The sequence below is a fragment of the Hyaena hyaena genome, unplaced genomic scaffold, assembly GCF_003009895.1.
Source record: "Hyaena hyaena isolate Hyena2069 unplaced genomic scaffold, ASM300989v1 scaffold_108, whole genome shotgun sequence".
Lineage (NCBI taxonomy): Eukaryota > Metazoa > Chordata > Mammalia > Carnivora > Hyaenidae > Hyaena > Hyaena hyaena.
Window position 1 is genome coordinate 3284934 of NW_024080741.1, and position 26659 is coordinate 3311592.

General features: G+C 48.9%; 1 protein-coding gene across 1 annotated transcript in view; it reads right to left on the bottom strand.

Moving 5' to 3' along the window:
* Positions 1–2253: 2253 nt before the first annotated feature.
* The window catches only part of CRACR2A (calcium release activated channel regulator 2A), a 113217-nt gene continuing 88811 nt past the window's right edge, over positions 2254–26659 (bottom strand). Inside the window, exons 12-18 of the mRNA XM_039236358.1 lie at positions 26034–26352; positions 21866–21998; positions 15870–15951; positions 15637–15751; positions 7357–7458; positions 4114–4190; positions 2254–2500 (exon numbers count right to left, since the gene is read on the bottom strand). Coding sequence (XP_039092289.1) covers positions 2416–2500; positions 4114–4190; positions 7357–7458; positions 15637–15751; positions 15870–15951; positions 21866–21998; positions 26034–26352 — 913 coding nt within the window. The 3' untranslated portion in view covers positions 2254–2415. The remainder of the gene's footprint in view (positions 2501–4113; positions 4191–7356; positions 7459–15636; positions 15752–15869; positions 15952–21865; positions 21999–26033; positions 26353–26659) is intronic.

Below are 26659 nucleotides of genomic sequence, written 5' to 3' on the forward strand. Positions count from 1 at the left end.
CACTGGGGTGGCTTTGCCTCCAGGATGACTTAAAAGGAATGGGGAGAAGGGGGAAGGTCCGGTCTGGGAACACAGACATGGAACATCTCAGAGTCTCTCTAAGGTCCCATCCCACATACTTGTCTCAAGTGGAACTGGAAAAAGAAGCAACAAGGCCTAAAGACCCTTCCTCCTCTCTTCTCTCTGCCTGGACCCTAAGGGTTTGTGGGGATTTACCTCACGTGCTGGAGGGTAGAGCACAAGGATCACTCCACCCTGCTCTAATCCCTAAATGCACTTTTCCAGAATGGAAAAATGTGGCCCCAAACCAGGAACTAGGTCTAGGGGATAAAGGCATCTGTGGGCTTGGGGAACTCCAGGTATAGCCTGCCTGCCCCATAAATTCCAATTGCCATTGTTTCTGCTTTTTTGTTTTCAGAAGCAGGAGAGTTGGTTTGCTTTCTTTATGGCCATCCCTACCCTCTGTCTGCATGCCCCCCCGCCCCATAATACATAATCACACAGCAACACACACCCACACAGATATTGGAGGGTCACTTCTGGGTGATCCCCTGCATCTCACTAGTGAGACCATGACAAGTGCCTTCTCTTAGAGAAAGGAGTTTCCTGTGAGTTCCCTTCAAATCTGGACTAGGGGCCGGAGCCAGCCTAAGTCGGAAAATGAAGGTGTCATCATAAGCACTCTGAGGGGGAGGAGCCAGAAGCGTCAAATAGCTTCTCATTTTACTGATGAGAAGGGGGCCAAGGCAGGGAGTTGACTTGCCCAAGGCCATGGGACATCTCCTGGTACTAGGTGCTGGCTTTTTTCTGCATCCTCCATGGGCTCCCTGGTGCCTCCAAGCACTAAATGGGGGAGAGAAAAGTCTGCAAAAAGGAGGCAGGCACTTGCCTCATGACCCACGGGGCTCTGATGCTTTTAGGAGTTTGGGGAGGAGGCTACAGGGAACTCTGACCAAAGGATTCTCTTCTGCCTCGCTGGCTGTACACAGTTGTGTTGAATCTTCTTGGAGGCCTATGGATACTTTCTGCTCCCCTCCCTTCTTACACATCCTGCTTGGGTGTGGATACCACTCACTTCCCTGTGGGGCTGGGCCTGCAACCCTAGAGTGGTAATAGGCAGTGATTATGATCTTTTCATCCAAGCTCCCCACCCAGGCCAAGAAAGCCCTTACCAGCACCCCCCCACCCCCACCCCAATGATGCTGGAGCACTGCTGGGGCTGGGAACACACCACTACCCAGACAAGGGAACCACACATGGGCCCAGTTCATTCCCCTTAATGTAAGTGCCCTGTGCTGGTAGAGTTACAGGGATGCTGAGTCCTATATCTATACTCTGCTTACTTCTCAAGCACCAGCTATATAATCAACCCCACAGCCACACTTCCTTTTTTTAAATACAGTCCTCTGAAAAATAAAATAAAATGAAGTCAGTAACTGTGGACCTGGTGCTGGGCCTCACTGCCTGCATGTCAATCTACCCCATTAATCATCATGTGTAATTTTTTGACGAGCTATTTTGAGAAACATTGGAAAATGGTTTTCACAGAGCTATGTATACCTTATTTATACTCCAGAAATGGTCGCTCTGTTTAGCAGCAGATGGGTTTTTCCCCCTAGTTTTCTTTTCATCTCTCAGTGAAAGTTAAGTAGGAAGTAAGCCCTCTCCCTAAGCCTGGGCACATGTTTATCACCCGCAGTCCACCTGGGAGTCAGGGTCGTGGGTGGCTGGTTGAGAGGAAAGGCTGTGGGTTTCTTGTAAGGCACTGTTCCAGAGACCCCCAAGGGGACAAATACAGTAGACATGCTGGCTGCTCAGAGGCAGGGTTCCGCAGCCTGGCAGAGAGCAGGGTCCCTGGAGGAGGAGTGTCGAATAGAAGCCACTGGATGCACTGGCTTGCTTTTCTCAACACCGTGTGGGCACCTCAAGGTCCGTGAAGCATAGGTCAAGAGCATCCCATTGATGTCCCGAGAAGCCAAAGGAAGACCAACCATCTTGGCCCTGCCCAAGTGCTGTATCTTTGGCCTACAGGAAGCAGCAAGTCTGCCCTGCACAGTTGCCATGGCAACCACAGTGCTGCAGCTCCGAAGGGCAAGGGGAGCAGAAGGGAGGTGGTGAAGGCATGTGGTGATTTTTCTGGAAGAGCCCATCTGTTTCTTTTCCCCACAAAACCAAGCTGGGGGGGAAATGGGCATCTGGGGTTTAGAGAGAGAAGAGAGAGATTTCAAAGTGCTCCAAGAGCAGCTTTCCTGACTAGATGTGCTTCCCTTCCTGTTGGTGGAGGCAAGTCACAGACAATGACAAAGGTTTGGGCAGGTTAAGGTGCAGGCATCCAAGTGGGAGCCCCTGTGCAGGATTCAGGGTGGGTCCCATGACCCCAGGCGTGGGGGTGGAACAGTCCTAGGAGGACTCCTATCAGCCACAACAGGATTTCTTTTTGGCGGGGCGGTCAACCTGTATGGTGTCCTTCCTCGCTGTATCTTCTTGTTTCTTGAGGATCCTGGGAGAGGGGAAGGTATAGTGTCAATAAAGGAGAGCTGCTAGGCTGTTGGGTTATATCCAGCTCATCCGGGTGATGAGGAGGGAACCCAGCCTCACCAGAGCATCAGGGTTTTCAAAGTCTCCCCCTGGGAAGTACGGGTACATAACCATAATTTGTAAAGACAAAGTTTAGCCAATATGGATCCTTCATGACACCTCTTCCAAGAAGCCTCCCCAGATTCTCCAGGTGGTTTAAGTGCCCCTGACAGCATTCTGACCATTCCTCTGTAAAAACCCCCTTACCCCATGTCATAATGCACTGCTTCCTTGATTGGCTCCCTCAGGTGAGAAAGCTGCTTGAAAGCAGAGACTGTATATTTTGTCTCGGGTCTCTGTAGCCTATCATAGTACCTGACACACAGTAGAGCCTTAAAAGAATATACTTTTTGGTTATTAACTCTATAGAAAGTCTGTCCCATGTTGCCACAGTTCCAGATTAAATGTAGGAAGTGAAGAATTAAAAATAGTGGTAAGGATCCTATCCCTGCTTTTATACTCTCAATGTGCTTTCACCCTAAGCACCCCTTTTGATTTTACAACAGCCTGAGGAGGCAGAGAGGGTATAATTGATGTTACTGTGCTGGGGGCAAATCTTGGAGAGGTACACTGACTTTACCCCCAGGAATTGATGGCAGAGAAAAGCCTAGAACTTTCCCCCTGATCTTCTATAACTCCACAACCTCTCCAATGCATAGAAAATGTTCTGGGGTTCTTAATTACTCTAATGAAAGTATTTTTTAAATTCCCCAGAATGAGTGCTGAACCCCAAATGGGCACTATTAAATATTTGTTGGATGGATGGATGGATGGATGGATGGATGGATGGACGGATGTATTGGTGAGTTGATGGATACATGCAGAGATGGATAAATGGATGGGTGTATGGGTGGATAGACTGGAAGAATAGGTGGATTGATGGATGGATGGATGGATGGACGGATGAATGGATGGATGGATAGGTGCCTGGGTGAATAGGTGGGTGGATAGATGGAATGAAATGAATGCCAAGATGGATAAATGAGTGAATGTCCAAGTACTGAAAATGGGGGCCTGTGTGTGTGTTTTTTTCTTTTTTTTTAATTTTGGTATAGGCGGAGGCTTATGAAAGCAGTCTTTTGGTAGAACTAGCCCTTTGAGAGCTGTCACCTTAGATGCCTCTGGTCCCCCCAAATAGCCCCTCCTCTCCCTGGCTCTCCTCACCCTCCCCCAAGCTCATATTATAACTGTTTTTGTTCCCTGCTGGCTGCCAACTAATCCCTGCTAAGATATTAGCCAGTGTTCAGGGACCTATGATATGACCTTTCCCAGAAGCATTTGCATTTAAAAAGAGGATCCCTGGGAAAAGGGCAGCTTTTAAGACCCAGAAGAAGAAGACTACAGTGGGGGCAAGGAGCAAGGGGGCTTTCTTTTTTGTCCCTATTGTGTTTTAGAGGGCTGTCTCTGAAACCCACAGGAAGGCCTAGGCCTCCAGCCCCTTTGCCCGAGAAGGCTCAGGCAGACAGAGGAATGGTCCTCGAAGAGGTGAATGCAGTGCCCCCCACCAGACCCATGTGTTGGGATGTGCCTCCTTACCTGGCTAGATGGAGCAGGGACTCTTTGGTGTTGTGACCAGAATAGGCACTGCATTCATAGAAGATCAGATTGTTCTCCTAGAATTGTGAAACAGAGGGGACAAAAAGAGAGTATCGGTAGAGCTCGTGGGACCCATGGAAGGAGAACACCCCCTCTGCATCGGCCCGCATGCCTCACTCCCTCTCACAGTCCCCTTTAATTCCTCTCCCCTCCCGCTCTGCTCCAGGTTGATTTCAGTCTCCTCAGGCTCCCTGCCTGATGCAAGCTCTGTATCCATCTCCCAGGTGAGCTATAACAATTGTAAAACACAAAACGGTAGGCTGCCTTAGTGCTTCACGCTTTCACAAATCGCTCTCCAGTATGTAGATGCCCAATTCCTTTTCACACCAGCCTGTGGTGCAGACAGAGGTGCAGAGGCCAGGATGGGCCACGTTCCCCACACTGCGCAGGCAGGAAAACCGAGCGCAGAGTATAAAGGGTGGGTCAGTTCATTCAATGACTTATTGAGTTAATGGCAGGACTCCCAGCCACTTGCTTTTCCCAGGACACCAGCATTCCGTGAACTTTGGGGCAGATGTCACTGAGGCACACCAGTAGGAATTCTCCTTCACACCAGTTAATTACTATTCAGCTGCCTCGGCTGTCAGCATTGATCTCACAGGACAGTTGTCCATCACTTCAGGATGCAGAGGCCGTGCTGCCTGCGTGGTGGAGGCTCTTGGCCAAGCCTCATCATTATATCCATTTGTCACTCCTCTATTAGTAGATTTCCTGCTTCCTCAGGACAGTGCTATTGGCATGAAAGCCCGGAGGCTGAGGCCCTATGGGGATGCAGGCACTGAGTGAGGACACTTCTGTGGCTTGCAGAGCAGGAGGCTCTAGACACTGGCTCCCAGTTCAGCTTTCCTGGTTCACAGCCCAGAGGCCCAGATCCATCCCCCGTCCACACTTTCGCCACAGCTGGACTCTGGGTCGGTCTTTGGAAGAACGAAGGCTCCATGGTGGGAAGAGGGAGAGTACACAGGGTCTAGAATTGGAAGACATGACCGGCCTTCCAGCTTCAAGTCATGACTCCATCCCTGAGGACCCGTGCCATCACTTGAATTAATCACTTCACTTCTCTGAGCCTTGTTTGTTTGTATGTTTGTTTTTTATCCGACCAAAAAAAGGCGGGGGGAGGGGGGAGATGGGATGATAAAAATACAGGCCTGCAGTTCATTAATCAAACTCTTGGATCCAGATGTACTTTGGAATCCAGAGACTCTGAGTTTCAGAAAAATAACAGATGTATGTTCGTATATTATATTACCCTCAGTGGGTCTGGGACAGCACTCTATAATCAAATATATTAATACTTCTTGAAACATTTGAAAATTCATCCAAGTGAGGTAAACAAAAAGACCACAAATAACTTCATGCCAGTCCTGGTCAGGTTCTTCTGTCAGACGAAACAGTAGAAACCTTTCTGGTTCAGCACTGTGAGCATTGTGGGTAAGGGATGCAGCGGTGCGGCTACCCGGGCCCTCCCCAGGGACACCTGCCAGACCCTTCTTGCTCTTGTTCTACTTGACTCTTACCATCTGTGCCCATTTTCCTGACCTCTGGGGTCACAAGTTCCTGTTTATTTACTTATTTATTATAATTTTTAAATGTTTACTTCTTGGGGCGCCTGGGTGGCTCAGTCAGTTAAGCATCTGACTTCAGCTCAGGTCATGATCTCATGGTTCATGGGTTTGAGCCCCGCATTGGGTTCTGCGCTGACAGCCAGCTCAGAGCCTGGAGCCTGTCTTCAGATTCTGTGTCTCCCTCTCTCTCTGACCCTCCTCTGCTCATGCTGTCTCTCTCTCTCTCTCAGAAATAAATAAATCATTTTTTTAAAAAAAGTTTATTTCTTTATTTTGAGAGAGAGAGAGAGAGTATATACAAGCAAGAGATGGGCAGAGAGAGAAAGAGTGGGAGAGAGAGAACCCCAAGCAGGCTTCCTGCTGTCAGTGCAGAGCCCGATGTGGGGCTCAAACTCATGACCGTAAGATCATGACCTGAGTCAAAAACAAGAGTCAGACGTTTTACTGACTGAGTCACCCAGGCGCCCCTATTATTATTTTTTTTAATTTGAAAGAAAGAGAGAGTGTATGAGTGGGGAAGGGGCAGAGGGAGAAAGAGAAAGAACCTCAAGCTGACTCCATGGTCAGCACGGAGCCCAATGTGGAGCTCAATCCCACGACCCTGGGATCATGACCTGAGCTGAAATCAGGATGGATGCTTAACCTACTGAGCCACCAGGCATCCCATGCATGAGTCCCTGTTTAGAGCAAGTACACTATGAGGTATGGAATCTGAGGACTGGAAAGCACCTCCATTTTCCCAGACATACCAGTTCTTGAAAAGCACTCTGAGGCAGTAGAAACAGCCAAGGAATGCACACTGATTTCCATCAGCCAAGGAGTGCCTGATTTCCATCAAGCCTTATCGGCCCCAAGCTTGGGCAACAGGGCTGATGTTTATTTTAATGGTAAGTTTTTGAAGGCACGCCCTGAGTTTATCTTGGGTTCATAGTTTTTGGGCTCCCTATTGATCAGAATGGATAAACTCTTGAACAGTGCTGTTCAAAGAAGAACAGTCTGCCTTACAGAGAGTGAGTGTCTCATCCCTGAAGGTGATCAAGTGCAAACACAGAGGAAGGGAATCCAAGGATCAGACAGGGGATTTAAAGAGGTGCCTGGATAGTTCAGTCAGTTAAGTGTCTGACCTCAGCTCAGGTCATGATCTCATGGCTCGTAAGTCATGCTCCACATCAGGCTCTTTGCTGACAGCTTAGAGCCTGGAGCCTGCTTCAGATTCTGTGTTCTCCCTCTCTCTCGGCCCCACCCCAGCGCATGCTCTATCTATCTCTGTCTCTCAAAAATAAACAAACACTAAAATATATATGTATATAAAAAAGAAGTAACCTCTTGCTGTCTAAGAATCTATCATTCTAAGTTCCAAGGAAGAGAGTTTGGGAGAATTCCCCATACCCTAGTCATCCCTAGCCAGCTCTATCTTGCAATGTGTGAGTTTCTACAGAAAGTTCCACATGCATGGGCATCCACATGCCATTCCCATGATACCAGGACACCCATCTTGCCCACTTGCCTCCCTCCCAGGGGGCTTTCAAGGAAGGCTCCCACCAAGGCTCTGGGGCACCTGCCTGACTGCCCTCAGGGTTGCACCCCATCCAGAGAGATGGAACGATTCACTCTTTACCTTGGCAAGCTTCTCCCCAAGGCCTTGGGGAACTTCCCGCTCTTTCTCATTGTCAATTTTATTGGCCAACAGAAGAACAGGAATGCGGTCTCCCACGGCTTCCTGCAAAACAGATAATCCCCCAACTGAGAGAAGCAACCAGAAGGAAAACCCAGAAGGGCAGGCTTAAAATGCTGGCGGTAACAATACAATCTGGCTTGCGAATGCCCTGCTGCCACAGCAGGCCGGGCAATAATAGAGTCACATCCCCAAAGCTGAGAGTTTCAGTTTCTGAGGCTTCTGAGAGGTATCTGAAGCCTCCCTCCCTTCCCACTCATCCTTGCTGGATGGGCCGTGCAGGTGCCCCAGCTGTGTGTGGGTAGCAGCATGAGGGGACAGAAGACATCCATGAACTATGTGTCATTTTCTAGCACTCACAGTTCCCCAAAACCATTTCTAAGTGACTGGGACTTCATCTAAATGAACAAGAACGAACCAAAGGAATTAATGCAGTGTGGCTTGGAGCATTTCTAGGGACTGCTTTGATTAGAAGTGGCATCTCTAGGGGACTCATATTGGGCACATAGGCTCCCGGAGGGTTGGGGCCACAGTGCCCATAAAAGGATTGTTTGCGCCTAACTGGAGGTCCCTACATTAGGCAATAAGGATAGTTCGCTATTATCGGGTGCTCTGGCTCTGACCAAAGGCCTGTATGGGAAAGAAGTGTGTGGCCACAGAAGCTGCACTTCTTGGGCCAGATCAGGTTTGTTCAAGGAGTCAGCCTTCTTTACTCCTCCAGTGACTGAAGCATATCCCGCCAGGGGCCCACACCCTTGGGTCTCTGCACCCCGGGGCTTCCTCCCTTGTGAAATGCATGTACTTCGTGTGCCCCTCAGGAGGGCAAGCCAAGGGCCCTGGACGCACAGCTAGTAAGTGAGTAAATATGGTAATATTCGCATTTAAGCAGGCTGTGATTTTTACTTCGTGAGATATTTAATTAGGGGCTTTTAATAATAATTTGGTAAGCAATAGTTATTCATCGCAGTGAAAGGTTTTACTAAATAGAGAGGGTTAGGGGATAGCAGAAGCTAATAAGCACGTACAGTATTGCCAATGGCTCAGCCACTTTATTTCACCATTTCAAAGAAATGTCCAAAGTCCATCCAATAGGTACATGTATTTTAAGTTTGAATGCCATTATATTTGAAATTAAGCCTCAATGGTTCCTTCATCTACACATTCGTTTTTATCGCAGTTCGGTAGTGAACAAAAATTCTCGTTTACTAAATGAGAACGATAAGGCTCAGAGAATCCCAAAGAACATTCAATAACAAAGTCACTGAGTTATGAGGACCCTTTAGTATATGGGTCCACAATTTTCTAATGTTTTTCTCTAAATTCTGATTTCCAGTGAACTCTCTGCTATTTAGTGTCTTATTAACTAGAACTCTCTAAAAGTGGTATTTCCACTTATCCTCGGTAAGACGGTAATTAACATTGGTACTGATGACTCAAAGGCGCTACATGATCTTTACAGTGTCTTCTGATCCATCAAAAATAGATTAAATTATGTGCACTGTAACTGACATGCTAAGCGCACTGCGCCACGTTTCAATAGTTTGCACATGAGAAACCACTTACAGCATACAGACAATGCTGTGGCTCCCTATTACCAGAGTGCTGGGTAATGGGAATACCCCCATATTCTAACTGTGTTGTGCCACAGAAACTTGTGTGAAGACTTTTTCACAGAAAAGGAAAAAAAAAAAGAGGAGGAAGCAGGGAAATGGGCCAAAAGGCTTGCTGTTTGGAGCACATGAGAGATATTTGTAGATTTATGTGTGAGGAATGACTAAGCCTTGTGGGATTTCTTGACATGGAAACGCTGAAAATATGAGCATCAGACTTGAAATCCCAAGGCAGAATTCGAACCCGGATTCTGGTATGTTGGAATGGGTGATGGCTTCAGTTTCTTCACTTGTAAAGGGGACAGTGGGTATTGAATGACTAAATAGGATCAGATAGGGGATAGTCACAAGCCCCAAATCGGAGCCCTATGTACCACAAACAGCAGGGCTGCCTCTGGGGGGAAGGGAGAGCAGTCTTTTTATTTCAAAGCAATTTCTGGGTATAAAAAATAAAACATCTTAGAAGGAGTAGAAAAAAGCCAAGCCCCCAGATGGAGCTGTGTCTTCTGTACTTTGCATTGTTCCTCTCTTACACCAACACTCTGGACACCTCGTTTCTCCTCCATGGACCCTGGGTTGCCACTGATAAAGAATCAGGCCTATCTCCAGAGTCATGGCAAAAACGAGTGAGAACACACAGGAGGCTGGAAAGGTGCTATCCACCATGGGCGGCCAGCCATCATCACCCCAGCCCAAGACTAGTCTCTGACAGACACAGGCCAAGGGGAGGGTGGGGGCTGGGGATGGTGTTTCATGGTCCCCTCTGACTTTAGTTGCAAGTCTTGAGCTAGCTGCTCAAACCTGACACCTTTCACATACCCAACTAGTTGTTCAGCCTAGATACTGCTTTGCACAAAGAGGCTCATCATTACCTATCAGATGAAGCAATACTTCCTTTCAAAAGTTGAAAGCACGCCTCCTTTGGCAAACACGTCTAAGGCCCACCTGATTTCTGTTGACATTTCTACAGATTCTGGTAGAACTCCATAGGCATGGCAGGCCAGAGGGAAGGAATCGAAGGTCCTTAGCTGGGCACACAGTCTCCGTGTGTGTGGGAGCCGTCGGAATCACCACTTTTCAGAGAGTCTAGTCTGTGAGCTATGAAATGGATCCAGAAAGCTGGTTCCTATCCTCTGACACTCTGACACAGAAGCCTCTCCATATCTTCAACCATTTTAGTTGCCTTTCTTTGAACTTGAACTTGTCGGAAGACAGACGTGTTGAAATTCAAAAGATTACCCACCTCTGACTTTAAATAACATGAGCTGTCAGCTTGCAGCAGAGGACTGGCGTTCAGCTCAGAACGTGCAGCTGCTGAGTTTGGTTGGTTGTAGTGTGTGTGTGTGTGTGTGTGTGTGTGTGTGTGAATACCCATTTGCTGGGAGGCAAGAAAAAGCACTTAGCCAGGATAGTGCTGCTATTTCTCTGGAGAGAACAAAAAATTTCTCAGCACATTAAAGCATGTAGTTATGCTAAGAAAAAAATGACTGCAAAATTATATCTTGGGGGTTTCCATATTTATCCACCCCCTGGACTATGAGTCAAAACAAGATTTATTTGTGTAGTTCGTTTTAAACTGCCAGCACTTCAAGCTCAACTTGGAACATGGGGGGAAAAATCAAACTGCTATTTTTTGCTCTGTGCTGTACATTGTCACCAATGACCAAGATCACAGAATGAGAATTAGCCGGTGGTCCACGAAGGGAGAGGAGAGTGAGCCTGGCCCCTTTAAGCCTAAAGGACTGTTCTACTTCGGGGCGGAAGTGGGAAGGACTGAAAAAAGAAACGAACACCTATTTTTCAGAAGCAGATTTCAACCATGTGATGCTCTTGTCACATAACGCATAATGCGGCACAATGCAGTGGCAAAGGCCTAGATCCCAGTTCTGGCTGGGCGTCTGGCAAGCTGTGTGTACTTTTGGACAAGTCACTTCCTCTCTTTGGATTGCAGGACTTTTTATCTATAAAACAAGAGCCTGCATTAGATTAATCTCCAAGTTTTTTTTTTCCCCTCGGCTCAGAGACACAGCTCTTGTTGGCTTAATGACCCCAGTCATTTTCCACTTCCTTGACTTGTAGGCCTAACCAGAGGGCTATCAGAGTGACAAAAGATGGGGACAAGAAGTTCAACATGCCAGGGCTGCAGACATTGGGGACCAACGAACTGGAACTGGGGAAAACCCTGGCCCATTGAGGCTTTTACCGAATCCTGCTTTCCCTCTCTGATACAGGCCCCAAAGTCTCCAGGTGTCCCCCAGTCTGTCCCATGGTCTAACCATGGGACCCTTAGAGCCCAACCAGTTTCTTCTCTAGATTAGACTGGTTGAACCAGTCCTCCCAAGCAGAGGCGAGAAGAGGTGGGCGGACGGTTTGGAATACTGACTTGGCAAGAATGGCTACGTGCTTTGATTCGCTATCACGTACGCGGGAAATGCAAAATAGGAGAACCACACAGTGTTAGGCCTCTTATGCAGAAGGCCTGCAGCCAAGGTAAAGCTGCCTGGGCTTGGGGGGTGAAAACTAGGGTGGGTGGCAGAGAACAGTCATGGGGCAGGGCTCTCCCACCTCATAAGGCAGGGTGCGCTTTCATTCTCTTGCACCAAAGGATTTGGGTCCCCTCCGGGCTGGATGGATCCTCTCATCTGTGTGTACTCGTGCTTCATCCTGGGCTCCTCCCCACACAGAGGATCACAATGCTGTAGCCTGTCAGAATGTGGGGGCCAGGAGGGGCCCTTCAGAGCCTCTGGTCCATTTTGTCTTTGGGTGATTGGCCAGTTTCGTGGCCAGGAAGTGCCAAGCGGGGATGGCGAGAACTTCCTTTTCAGGGAACTCCATACCTCCCCCAAGCATCTGTTCCCACCCCACACAACCTCTTCCAACAGTGAGTCTTTGCCACGTGTATCTGTGGCAATTTAAGCCCTCTCTCTTTACACTGCTTTTCAGGTTGCGGGAGGAAGGGGCACTGAGAGCAGCTGGCCGGCATTCACTTAATAACAAGGCTTCAGAACCCGAAGCCTGTTATTAAAGCTCCCCCTCCACCCTCCGTTCTCCAGGCGAGGGAGTTGGCAAAGTGCTTGGAGCTCTGTGGAAAAATAAGGTACTCCACAAATATAAAGTTCTTATTATTTTTGGTTCCCTCTGATCAAATTAGGTGTCAGGTTTTAATCTGTCGCCTGACACCCCTGATTGCTGGTTGCCAAGGCAGAATGACTTAGCTTTTCAAGACTCTTGAGAATAATTGCATCCATGATCCCACTGTTCCACGCTTTCAACACAGTACTCCACCATCTGACACTTGTTCAGATGTTCACACCACTGCCTCCTGCACTTGTTCTCGAAACCCTGAGCCCTCAGACTGGGTCCCCACACCGAATCAATCCCCCAGAGTGCCTCGCGAGTACAAGACATGTGGGTGATACACAGCAAATCCTTGCTGAAGGAACACGGACATCTTTGAAACTGATTTAGAACCTTGCTTCTCAAAGTGTGGTCCCTGGACTGGGAGCACTGGCCTCACCTGGAACTTGTTAGAAATGCAGACTGTCAGGGCCTACCTAAAATTCTGATCCTGCTGAGTCAAATTCTGTATTTCAACAAGGTCCCCAGGAGATTCTTATGCATATTCGACTTTGAGAAGCACTTTCCAGCCTGGGGGAACCACGGCAGCTGAGAATCCGAATCACCTGGAGAACAGTTGCTTTTTTTTTTTAATTTAACTTTTTTTAAATTTCAGGCCCTGAATCATTCTAATGGGGAGAGAAGGCTGTGGCATCTGTTTTGTTTGAAAGCACCACAGGTGATCCTGATTATCTAGGTTTGGGATCATCATTTAGAGTTTACCTGTACCTTCTGCTAAAATGTTTAAGAAGGAAAACTCAATCTCTGAACTATACAGAAAACTCCCATCCACACGTAGATAATTCTGAGTTAACTGCATACGGAATTGCCCCTTTGGTGTGGCTTTCTGGACCTATAGATGCACTAGGGCTTCCCTGTGTGTGTGCTGATGAGGCTTTTCAGCCCTACCCCACTGAGGAACATGCCTGGTTGTCCAGAGAATGATGAAACATTCTGGTGCTTGGCCTGGTTTTCAAGAGAATGATGGAACTCATGCTTCTACCTGCCATGATGGCCCTCTGATATTTTTTCACCCCACCACCACCCCTAAATTCAACCTGACATGCCACCTCTCTGGCTAGATCATGGGCTGTTGGTGCAAAGCAAGGGCCTCAGAAACTACAACCGCTACTGATGACAGAGAGCATGGTTCTCTAAGTGTGCCTCTATCCATCCCTACTGATCCCAGACTATTTGAACAGCTTTTGTCTGCTCTAGTATATATCAAGATTTAGGGGTGTCTGGGTAGCTCAGTCAGTTGAGCTTCCACTCTTGATTTCAGCTCAGGTCATGATCTTGCTGTTCGTGGGATCGAGCCCCATGTCAGGCTCTGCACTGACCTCGTGGAGCCTGCTTGGGGTTCTTTCTCTCTCTCTGCCCCTCCCCTGCTCATGCTCTGTGTCTCTCTCTTTCAAAATAAATAAATAATCTTTTAAAAAACTTTAAAAAAGATTTAGACATCAGGAGACAAATTAGGGATTAAATGTGGCTGGGAAAAGAACAGGTGCTGCAGAAGAAAGCATGGCCTCCATTTCTCCATTTGATAATGAGATGACTGTATTAGATTAGTGATTTTCAAAGGGAAATCCTCTTGTCTAACAAAATTGTACTGGGACCTCCAATGTAGAAAACTGAATGAAGAAGAGTGGCTCTGACCAACATGGAGGATGAAGAACCCAGAATGTGACCCCGGCCCCTTTTCCTGCCCTGCCCCATTCCTGGGAACATCATTATCTCCCCAGGGCTCCGAGGAAGAAAGGTTAAGATAATCCCTAAAGTCTCTCCTGGTGCTTAATTTCTGCAAGGAAGATGAGTCTACAGCTGTATCAAAAAAAATCATGTCATAAATTCCAAAGTTTTAACAGGAATCACTTCCAGATTACCCACACCATCTACTTCCCTTATTAGCTTGGTGTAGAGCCATTCACTAAATTTCAAAACTTATACTTTCTCTACTGTAAGTTTTTTAAGCACACAATACTTTGAGAAATAATTTGTATTAAGCAAATTTCAGAGAAACCCTTGAATCTGGTTTCCATTCTTGTTCCTTACTTTTCCTGGAAATGAGAGGGATGTGGATGAACAGCAGAGAAAGGAGTGGCCCAGCCAACCTAAACTAGAAGAGAAACAGATTTTGGTGGGAGGAATTACAGATCTCAGGGCCAAAAGGATGAAGAAATGAACAGCTCCAGTATTCTGCCCGCACAAGGATTCCGTATCCATTCATGCCTCCCACATGAGCTAAGCAGTAGTTCTCGGGGGGCCTCATGCCAAGCACCAGTTATACAGTGACAAACACATAGTGTCAGTTCTCAGGAGTGACCTTCAGAGGGTGTGACAGTGTGGTCAGGAGGTAAGGGCTATGGCAGGTTTTGGTGGCTTGAGAAGGGGGTTGAACATAAACTCCATGAGGACAGAAAACTTGTGTTTTATCTGCTGTTAGAAGTCCCAGTGCCTGTGGTTTCAACAAATAGATGAACAAAGCATGCATCCCGCCAGTGGGAGGAGTTGGGACGCCTCTCTGACTGTTTGGTTAAATACTCAGCTGAGGCCCTGTATAACACATACGTGGCTTGTCCACACTAACCTTGGTCTTGTGAAGGCTATGAGAGGTGGAAGAACATGTAGATGGTCAAGAAGCAAAATGCACTTATAAAGCAACTTATTGTTGGGGCCCCTGGGTGGCTCAGTCAGTTAAGCGGCTGACTTCAGCTCCGGTCATGATCTCAAGGCTCATGAGTTTGAGCCCTGTGTCAGGCTCTGTGCTGACAGCTCAGAGCCTGGAGCCTGCTTTAGATTCTGTGTCCCTCCAGTCTGCCCCTCCCTCACTCATGCTCAGTCTCTTTCTCAAGAATAAACATTAAAAATTTTTTTAATAAAGCGACTTATTGCAAGTATAAATCAAGAGAGTAGAATCCCAGAAATAACCCAGAATTCACAGAAGAGTGCTGTTGCCTGTGTGCCCTACATAGGATGACTTTGGGGTAAGCCAAGGGCCCTCACGTTGTGAAGGGATGTGACAGATGCCCCCCAAACACTGCATGGTACTTCTCCTAGGCTGGGCACAGCTGGGGTCCCTGCAGATGGAATAGTGGAGGGGAGAGAGGGGGAAGAACATGGTGGGACTCAGTTTAAACATGGGTTTCTCAGGGAAACTTTCCCTGATGCTCCACTCTAAGCTCCTCCCCCAATCCTATGCCACTCACTCGTGGCACTTACGGTGATTGCAATGACACGGTTATTGATATAATTTGTATTTTTAAAGTCTCTGCCTCCATGAGCGCAGGGACTGTGTCTGTCTTGTTCATTTCTGAATCCCCAGGACCCAGTACTGGGCTTGGGTGAATGGCTGTATGAATGATGGAATCAGTTTGCTCCTGGAGAAGGTGGGTTCTGAATTAGGTTTTGGAAGAGCAGAGTACCAGACAGGAGGTGGGCAGGAACAAAGGGGAGACAGGAGTCAGCATAAGCGCCCCTAGAAAGGTCACCATCTCACCTCCACGCTGCTCAGCCACTGCTGGACCGACAGGAACGACTGTCTGGCTGTGAGATCGTACATGATGATGACGCCATCAGCCTTCCTGAAGAACTGCTGGGTGATACAGCGATACCTGCCATCGAGGGGCCACAGGTCATGGACTGCACGGCTCCCCCCACCCCGCAGCCTGGACCTGCAGCCCTCATGATAGGCAGTGCAGGAGGCAGGGTTTGGTCGGGGATGCTCCTCACCTCTCCTGCCCGGCCGTGTCCCACAGCTGCAGGGCCACATATGAGCCATCCACGTGCACCATCTTCACTTGATAATCGATGCCTGCAAGGTAGAATGCGCCTATCACTTCCAAATCAGACAACAATGCCCCCCTGACATGTCTGGAAGCACCTGAGGCCGAGGGTGACAATCCTCCCCATGCAGTTCCTGGAAGGAGATGTGGGGGACTAGACAAAAAGGCATGGAACCTGAGCTCTGGTCCTGTCTCTGCCACTGTGGGATGGCTATGGGGTATTGATCAAATCACTTAACCTCTCTGACTGGAGGTTCCTCACTGTAATGCAATCCACACCCCCTTTAAGGATACTATAATAAGGTTCAAATGAGATCACATATGTAAAAGCAACACACCAAGGCAAAGACAATTGTTATTTTTCATGAATTTACTATTGCAAAGATGGAGGAGGAGGAGACTGTCCACATGTTTCTTTCTTTTCCTCCTCCCTAAAATCTTTTTCAAAGTTTCCCTAATAAAATTCAAATATCCTTGGGGCAATGGATCATACCTTCAGACTTCCATCAGCCAATGCAAAGCTTTGTGGAGGAGCGGGGCAGGGGAGGGGGTGGTGGGCAGGTGGGGGGGTCAGAAGAGAAGAAAAAGGGTAAGGGAGGGAATCAAAAGCAACATCCACCCTTGAGATGGGTATAGAGCTCCTAATCCCATCACTGGGCCAGTCCAAATCATCTCTCTGAGGCTGGGACCCTACCCAGAGTCTTAGACCAGAAAGACAAGGTCAGAGATATGCATTCTCTACCTGTGCAGTGGCCCTCAGAGATAAGGACCTCGATGCAGCTTCTCTGAGAACATACTCTTCCTTCCTACATCATGTGAGAATGTCCACAAATCAGGGCACCTGAGTGGCTCAGTCTGTTGACCGTCTGACTCATGATTTCAGCTCAGGTCATGGTCCCACGGTCATGGGATTGAGCCCTGTGTCAGGCTCCGTGCTGAGAATGGAGCCTGCTTAGGATTCTCTCTATCTCCCTCTGCCCCTCACCCTTGCTTGCTCTCTCCTCTGTCTCTCTCAGAAAAAAATGTTCATAAATGCTGAACAACTTAACATTTTTAAAAAAGTCTTTCTCAGGGCGCCTGAGTGGCTTAGTTGGTTAAGTGTCCGACTTTCGCTTAGGTCATGATCTCGCAGTTCGTGGGTTCAAGCCCTGTGTTGGGCTCTGTGCTGACTGCCAGCTGAGAGCCTGGAGCCTATTTCAGAGTCTGTATCTCCCTCTCTCTCTGACCCTCCCCTGCTCAAGCTGTCTATCTCTCTCTCCTAGAAATAAAAAAAAATATTTTTTAAAAAAGTCTTTCTCCCTCATGGTATTATATCAGGGAACCAGAGGGCATCTCCTGCCTCTTTGAAAAGGCCCAGCCTCTGAGGCCTTTATCATAAAGGGCTCAGTAAGCGACAGCAACAAAATCTTGGACAGAACGAGACAAAAAGGACAACCAAGAAGCAGTGAATAGAAAAGGTCATTCCAGCCATTGTCTACAGGCAAAGGATAGCGGACGGGGAGGGGCCCAGGAGTGGTCAGAAGGCGGGAGAGGCATCCACTCCTACCATGTCAGACCAGCAAGGACTCTAAAGGCCTATACTTCACAGGTAGGGCCTGAGAGGGGACTGCATATGTGCATTAGAGAGAAAAAGAGTGATTTGTCCCATGGGTAGAATGCTTGATATTTCTCGTTTCCTATGCCATCTCTCCATCCTCACGGTGCTCCTGTGACATCCACGTGAGGGTTATTATCCGCACGATGCACGGGCACATGCCTGCATGCACATCTGTACACACATGCACGTGAATACACGCTCACGCACGGGCACACGCATGCATGCACATGCGCACCGATAAGTGCATATGTACTCCACACTCTACACCATCGAGAGATGAAGAAGCAGGTGTCCAGCGACGGTGTGCCTTGTCCAAGTTGGGCAGCAGCTACGGCGAGTTGCAAGCCCAGTTCTGAGGCTCATTCTTCATTTTGGAGCAGCGCCCTGTGCACAGGGACACCTGGCAGTCTCATTTCACCTAGAATGTCCAGGGCCAAATGCTCCCATCTAAACGGATTATGACTGGCTGGGCTGAATCTGAAAGGGTGAGTTTTCTTCTTAGCTAAAGGTGGAAGGGCTGTGCTCCGGGGGACTGAAGGAGCTCCCGGCTTCCTGATAACCACTCAGAAGAAAGCCAGCCATGGTCAACACACCTTCAGGGCCTGATCTGAAAGCAGCCAGAGGGTCAGAAGCCCCCGAGGACAGAGCCTTTTCCTGAATGGAAAGGCATGCAGGTGGGGGCGGGGCGGGGGACAGGTGGTGCTGCTTGGGGCAGCTAGGTCTTGGCTGCTGTCATGGTCCTGCTCTACCTCAGTGGCTAAATTCTTTGCCAGAGGACAGGGAACCTGTCTTGCAGGGAGATGCTGAGCTTGCTGAGGGTCCCTGCTGGGTACACGATGTACTTCTCTCTGCAACCTCAGAAAGAGAGGCCCAGGAAACACGTAAGCCCACGGGGGCGGGGGGGGGAAGGCAGGAGACACAGGGTGTCACCATCCACTAGAACAGGCGACACACAATGACGTGGGACCAGAAGGCCTGGAATAAACTGGCTTCTAAGACAACAACCAGTTCTAATATTGCAGGAGCAGAGGTAACACATGTTGTGTCTTCACGTCTCAGTTCTGCCTCTGACCAGCTGTGTGACCTTGGTGACATTACGTCATTTGAGGGGAAAGGAGATGTAATGGAGGGTATGGAGGGGTAGGTCAGATGTTCATAATCCTTTTTTTAATGTTTATTTTTGAGAGAGAGAGTGAGCAAGCATGAGTGGGGGAGGGGCAGAGAGTGAGGGAGGCACAGAATCTGAAGCAGGCTCCAGGCTCTGAGCTATCTGCACAGAGACTGATGTGGGGCTCGAACTCACGAGCCTTGAGATCACAATCTGAGCCAAAGTCAAATGGTTAACTGACTGAGCCACTCAGGCGCCCCCAGATGTTCATAATCTTTAAGTTCAGCTGTGACATTCAACAAACCCATGGAGGTGACCCCCAACTTGCAACCTAACTGGTTCCTGAATGACAGCTGGACCTTAGGAGTCCCCATCCCCATGAATTAGGTCCTGTCTCGTTGTGGTATAGTATGGGTTACAGCTGGGCTGATGAAGTCCAGGGAGGGTGACGTTAGTCCTTCTGGACAAGACAGGTCCCAGACATCATTTAGAGTAAGAGGGAGATGGGAGTGGGGAAGGCCTGCAAGGTGTCGTGGAGAACAACTGGGGATTTCTCTGTAGAAATGGGGAGGAGGAAGGAAAACAGACTGGTGGCCAAGAAAGGGCAGAGCACATTCTGTTGGGAAAAAACTTCTGGAAGAAACACGTTGGATTGCGGCCTGTGACTTAAAGCGGGGTCTGTGAACCAATGCAGGGCAGTGGAAGGCACACAGGACCCAGGGTCTTCGTTTCCAGCGAGTTTTATCTTCTGTTCATCAGTCTTGTCATTTACAAAGTCAGCTTCAACGTTCTACACAAGCCATCATTTGACATCTCTGGGACACCCACAGGGCTCAAGCACTTGCCCGGGAAGAAAGCTGGTCCTAAGTTGGGGTGGGCAAGGTGCCCCCAATCTCATGGCTGTGTTGTCGCACTTACATGGTGCACAAGGCATGAGTCGAGCACAAATCACATTTGTATGACAGAGTAGGAGACCTGAAGTCCCCTTTGATGAGGGTGGTGGTAAGACGCAAGGACCTGCTGAGCCCCTGTTAGTGCTATGCTGACCGTGATGGTGCTGCTGCCATTAAGGGTGGCAGGCAGAGCCCCAGTCTAGGCTTGGGCTGCTTTGGCCATAGGCAGGACTCTGGGACTTTCTGTCTCTTTAAAGAGAGCATCTTTCTGGTGGTTGGCATGACATCTGTTACTGACATGTGTACCAGAACAAGGCACGTTGTGTGGCAGGGAGACTAATTTCAGCTGCTGCTCCAGCATGTTCTGCGCAGTGTGATGAAGGGCATTCCTGATTTGGAATCTTTGATATTTTTCCCTTCCTAAATTGTAGGTGTTTCCATAATTGGCCTCCTGGGAAGTGCAAATTAGTCTGATTTTTCCTTTTTCAGAGGCTTCCAGCTTAGGGGCACGAGTTGGAAACGTAAACTGACCCCGATTCCCTGATTTCATCACCAGGGGAGGCATACTGTGTGTCACCTTGTCCAGAGGGTTGCCTTTGAGGTCCGAGGGGCTGGCATCTGCCCCTTGCCTCCCATGAGCCTGTGCTGGAGTCCTGAGCTATGCAGGCCTACCCCACAGAATGCTCCTGTAAAGGTGAGTCCTCCCTCCCACAGCCATTGCTTCCTGCAGCACACTGGGCTCACTCCCAGACCTGCCTCTCAAGGCCACACTCGTCCAAGCTTGGGTCATGGGCTCTGCCCCTCTTCCTGTCAGGCTCCTGATTCTTCATCCCGGGATGCTCCCAGTCTTTGGGTGGAATGAGGCAGAAGGGAGGGGACAGAAGAATGTTCCAGATGTGATAACAACATAGGAAAAGACCCAACAGTAAAAACAGGATCCCTCATGCGTGTGGGGAGGGATCCACGTGCAAGAGAAATTTTGGAAGGAAAGGGAAGAACATGGAGTCTCCCCAGGCAGGGCCCTGGAGCAGGGAAATTCTGTCTGATAGAGCCAGCTTGTCAGACAGTCAAAGGTCAAACACGGTCTGCACAGAGAACCAGGCTTGGAAGCCTTCCCGGATGACCTGGTTCAAATCCTCCAGGAGGAAAATCTTGAAGCCTCAAGGTGGGTCATGTCTTCCCAAGGTCACACGGCTGATCAGTGGGAGTCGAGATGAAAATCCAGGTCTTCTGATGTCCCACCGAACTTTAACAGCCTCCCCTGCCTGTAGCAACATGCGTCCACCTCTCGTGGTGGGAAAGTGTCCTCACCACCCACTGGGTGCTAGGCACACACAACTCAATACTGTTAGGAGACACTGTGGGATGGACTAGAAGGGAGCTGTAGGGGGCCAATATCTGCACTAAACCAGCTGAGGGGATGCGGACAAGCCTCTTCACCTCTCTGGGCCTCAGTTTCCTGATCTGTCCATTGGGCTGATAACAGTACTTTCCTCCCAGGGTTGTGTGAACACAGATTTGAAACGATGAATATAAAAGCCCATGCTAGCTATGCAGATCACATCAATATATTTTCAAATCCAGCTGACCGATCACTGTGGTTATAGGGTATATAGTAGGTGCTTAATGGATTTATGTTTCGCTTGAGTGATTCAAGCAAAAGCTAAAAGGTCGGTACACCCTTGGATCTTGCCACATATTCCAACGCAGTGAGCAAAGGCCTCTATGTGAATAAAATATTACTCAGGAGTGGGAAAACATTAAGTCATGATCATCTATTAATGGCTGAGTTTAATGAGCTTCCACGATGAAACCCAGCTGTCACACAGCAGGCCTGGGATGCAGAACTGGTACAAAGTGATGGTAAAGGGAGCCACCCAGCACGCTGTCCTCTGCCCCACCCATCTACATACACACACACACACACACACGGGAGGGCAGGAAGCTGCTGGCCCCTGGGAGTGGGGGCGAAACAAGGATTGTGGTGTCAGGTTCTTGCACAGGAGGAAAAGCAAGAACACTCAGGGCCCTGCTGAAAATGGAGGAAAAAATGATACAAAAGGGATGGGCTCAGAGGCGAGGGAACATGAGGCAAACTTCAGTCCCCCTGAGGCTGGACAGAGGAAGTGTCCTGTGGTCTCACTCCATGTGGAATGAGCTTAGTGGCTAGCAGCGTGCAGTGTGCGGGATTGGACGTCACCATACCCCTTCAGCCTCACTGGGGAACAAGCAGACATGGGACCTCTACCCGCCAGGCCCCCACGGCCACTCCCGCCGGCCCCCCATTCCCTTCCTGGGCCCCCTTCTCACATCGTCCCCTTCTCAGAGCAGGCCTGAGAACTCACCCACAGTGGCTGCCAGGCCCGGGGCAAAGTGGTCTTCGCAGAACCTCCTCAGGAAGGATGTCTTCCCCACGGCCGAGTTGCCCACTAACACAATTTTAAAGAGCCGGTCTGGGATGGAGGGACAGGCTTCCTCCTGTGGACGGCAGACAGTCTGGCCAACCGCCGGGATGATCACCAGCCCCTCCTCCTGCTGTGACCTGTCCCTACAGTGTCTGGGCCAAGGTGAGAACGTGCCCCCGGACCAGCATGAGGAAGGGCACTTCAGCCTTGGATGCATGTAGCTTTGGGCTCTGGGGACAGAGGCTCCTTCCAGCATCAGCGGGAGGGAAAAGACATTCATTCAACCATGTGTTGTCTACCTCTTGTGTTGCAGCCCCCGTGCTGGGTCTGAAGACACAGGGATGGGGGGGCAGGCCTGGTTTGTCGTGGAGGGAAGGAGGCAGGCGTATAAACAGAAAATTACAACAAAAGGCGCAGTGCTCCCAGAGTATGGAGGAGGAGTCAAGGGTCCACAGGGGAGGACACTTTCAGCTGGGATTTAAGGAGGCAGACGCTCCATGCGGGGGAAGGACAGGTGGGATGTTTGCTTTGGCGGGGGGCGGGGAGGGGAGACAGAAAAAAGGAGGCGTATCTATATCACAGGGGCAGAGACCACCTGGGATGGGCTAGGAAGGGGCCCTTGATTTCTGCTCTATCACTGAAAGCCTGGACTGAATGGAGGACGCTCTTGCCTCCCCGCATATTGCTGTTCCGTCCGTCTCATCAGCTTCTGTTTAGGACCCCATCTGCCCTGGGGAACAACCTCCACTCAGTAGGTTGGGAAATCCGCAATGCCAGGCCACTGGATGGAGCTTTCCAGAGCCAAATGGTCACTGCACTCCTTCTCCTGTGCCCAGCAGTGGCAGGAAGAATGACTGGGAGCCAGCCTGCTCTTCAGTCTGGGATGCTAGAGCCCAGTGGAGAATGGACTTGCTCCAGGACAGCCAGGAGCAGCAGAGTACGGAGCCGCCTTCTGGCACAAAGTCCTCTCGGCTGCACAGTCCTCCCTTCCAGTGAGCTAGCTGCTTCTGCGCTCACCCAAATCTGGCCTCCGGGCCCAGCACCGCCTGGCCAAACCAGGAGGCTCTTTTGAATCTATTTAGAAGCGGATTTGGGGGAATTAGCTCTTCTCACTGAGCTAATACTATAATGGAGTGACAGCAGATATTAGCAGAACTTGAATCTCAGAGAAAAGCCATTAGCAGCCTTTTGGGGAGAAATCAATTCTATGCAGTACTTAGAAGGGGATTCAAGGTCAATCACAGGAGTTTTAACTAAACCTTAAGAAAAAATCCACCGCACTCATAAACTATGCTCCCTGCCCCATTTTCTTTATTCTTGTAATGAAGAAGGGCATCCTCCCTGCCGGTCTCTGGTTAGCCTCTCTGCCTCCAATTGTCATTTGTTTGAGACTACAGCTCAGTGCAGCACTCTGTGTATCCTTGGGCACAGCGACAGGTGGGGAATGTGAGGCCCAGAGCAGGAGATGGAGGTTCTGGCTGCAGAGGCTGTGCTGGTCATGCTCCAGGAAGAGCGATTATTTTTGGAGGCCTAAGAAGGTCGACACACTGATGGTGCAGCTCTGGACAGGACCCAGCTCACAGGTGCAAGTAACTACTCATGTTCCTTCAAGTAACTCATGTCCCCTCTGGGGACAATCTGCAGCGAGGCAACCAGACTCAGGGGCTGGGGCAGAGAAAGATCTGTTCTCATTCTCCTTCCTAGCACTTAAAAAAAAAAAAGCTTTAGGAAACTAAAAGTAATACATGCTAATTTTCAAATTAGGAAAAGCAGAGAAGTAGAGAAGAAAATAATAATTACTCATAATCGACCCGACCACACAGAAGTGGTCACTATTTGTATTTTGATGCAGGCTTTTTTCCATATAGATGAAAGAATATATGTTTTATTTAAAGAGATTTGAGATATTGGGGAACCTGGATGGCTCGGTCAGTTGAGTGTCCAACTCTTGATTTTGGCTCAGGTCACAATCTCATAGTTCGTGGGTTTGAGCCCCACATCGGACTCTGCACTGACAGTGTGGAGCTCGCTTGGGATTCTCTCTCTCCCTCTCTCTCTGCCTCTCTCCTGCTCACCCTCTCTTTCTCTGTCAAAATAAATAAACTTAAAAAAAATAAAATAAAAAGATTTGAGATTGTAGACAATTTTATTCTACTTTCTCATATATTTTTTTCAAAATTTTAATGTTTTTATTTATTTGTGAGAGAGAGAGAGAAAGAGAGAGAGAGCGAGGGGAGGGTCAGAGAGAGAGGGAGCCACAGAATCAGAAACAGGCTCCAGGCTCTGAGCTGTCAGCACAGAGCCCGATGCGGGGCTCGAACCCACGAACCGTGAGATCATGACCTGAGTCGAAGTCGGACACTTAACCGACTGAGCCACCCAGGTGCCCCACTTTCTCATATATTATTAAATTATAAATATTTTTCAGCATCACTAAAGTTTCTTGAAAATGTGATTTTTAACAGTGCTACATAATCTCCTATTGAATTGACCCACTTGAATTTATGTCTCTATTGTTGGACATTTTGCCAAGTGTTTACAAATATACATAACCATTTCTGAATTAAGTCTGTCTGAATCTGGTTATTTCCTTAGGAATGATCACTAGGACTAGAAGTGCTAGTTCATAGGATGTGGAAGTTTTAAGTTCTTGATTCCTGTTATCAAATCGCTTTCCAGAAAGGCTGAGCTGATTTATGCCTCAGCAGCCTTGCATGGGAGGGCCTGCCTCACGGCGCTCTCCTGAAGACCAGACCCGCTATTGAAGCTGCTATTGACTTCTCATACAGCGTACTTCCCATCTGCTGGAACGTCTGTCCTGGGCTAACCACTGGAACATCTGGGAGAACCAGCACCTACATGAGACCATGTGGCGAGAAGCTTGCCATATGTCCCTGTGGGGCTAGACCTGGCCTCGCTCCTCTGGGCTTCTGCTTCCCTTCTGGCCACAGGGGAGAAGACATTTCTGATGTGCCCCACCTAACAACTGTGGGGATCACATGGCCCAGCACACAGGGATGCTTAGTTTTTCCCTTTACCTTGTCTCCTATTGACCTCTTAACACTTTTCTATTTGGGGGTATATCTTGGGGTATTTAAAACCCCTGTGTGCCCCCTGCCCACAAGTGTGGGTCTGTGATGAAGGGGATGTGAAAGGGCGTGTAGGAGGGAGGGGTTCCTACCCACCGCTAGTGTCATCCAGTTCTGGTCCCCCTGGCTTAGGTCTCTTCAGGGAAGGATATATAGGCCTGAATGTTAAGCCAGGCCCAAGAATGACAATGAGGCCAACAAGTCCCTGCAGTGGTCGGAAAGGCTTCCTGTCACATATGCTAACACAGCCATTTGAAAATGCTCCAGTGGTAAGGGCTCGGGTCTAAAGGGCTGCCCCAGTGGACAGGGGGAGAGTTTCTTTCACATCGTCACAGACATTTCTGTAGCCTTTTAGAGGGCCCAGTGGGAGGTGAAGGGGCTCGAGGAGTCTATTCCTGGGCCTGGGTCACCAACAAGGTGAGGAACGTCATCACCGTGAACCAGAGGAAGATGGTTAATATGGCCTCCTTCTCCCACAGGATTTAGCAGGAAGACCCGGCGGGGAGTGCAGGAGGGTCACCCCAAAGGGAGGTATGGGCAGGACATTTGGGAGTGAAAAAATGATTAGCTGATCAGGAAGCGAGAGAAAAATGATGGTGCACAAACTTTACAGAGCAATGACCGGCCCTGTGGGAACAGTTGCAGAATGTAAGAGTGGATGTGCAATTTAAAAAGTGTGTGATAATTTTATGCTAAGAGCCAAGCAGAGTGTCTAAAGTAGCTACTCAGTAAATGCTTCTGAATCTGAATCAGAAAAGAGAACATAGGGTAGGGAGTGGGGCAAACAACGGAAGTTATAAAGAGTATTTACCGGGACCCCTGAGTCTCCCCAGTGACATTGAGTTCAGCAGGGCAGGCTGGTATCGGAAGGACACAAATACGGTGATTCGTAAGACTAGCTGCACCTGACTTCCCAAGCTTTACTTGACTTCCCAAATTGCTTTTGTGGCTCTTGGGTTCAAATGCAAATGATAGGTATAGGAGTGACATCTATGAATCAACATGAGATGTGACCTTACCTTAGACAGGTCTTCTTTTCCAACAGGCTGACCTCGGGGAGATGTAGGCATGAGTTCCAAAGGTCTGGCCTGTTGGCTTTGTCCTTCCGCCCTCTGCTGGGAGACCTCTTCCTCTTCTGGGCATTTGCTCAGTGGCTGCTCAAAGTCACCATCCAGGAGCTGGGGCAGGGGGTCTTCTTCAATAGAGATGATTCTGCGAAGTGCTCGGGGGAGCGGACCCCCAGGGCCTGGCTCCTCTTCTGGAAGGGGATATCCACTCAGGCCCAGGGAGCTTCTCCTTCTTGAGAAGCCAAACACATCGTCTTCCTCCTCTGACTGGCTGTTTTGGGGTAGGGAAGAAAGAGAAAAGGGAAGAATAGCACAAAATATATCAATGGAAATGGGAGAGATGTCTGACAGCTCTGTGACAAGATGTCTTAAAATCCCTGTGACAAGCAAATGAGGAGTATCGTGTCTTGGGGGGCAGAGAGCTCCAGAAAAGGGAAAAACCAGACCCAGCATTCTTTGGCTCATTCGCCCAACACACTTATGGAAGTGCTTAGTGAATATAAAAATGATAAACTGGTGGTGATGACGATGATGAAGGTGATGATGATGATGATGAAGGTGGTGGTGAGGATGGTGGT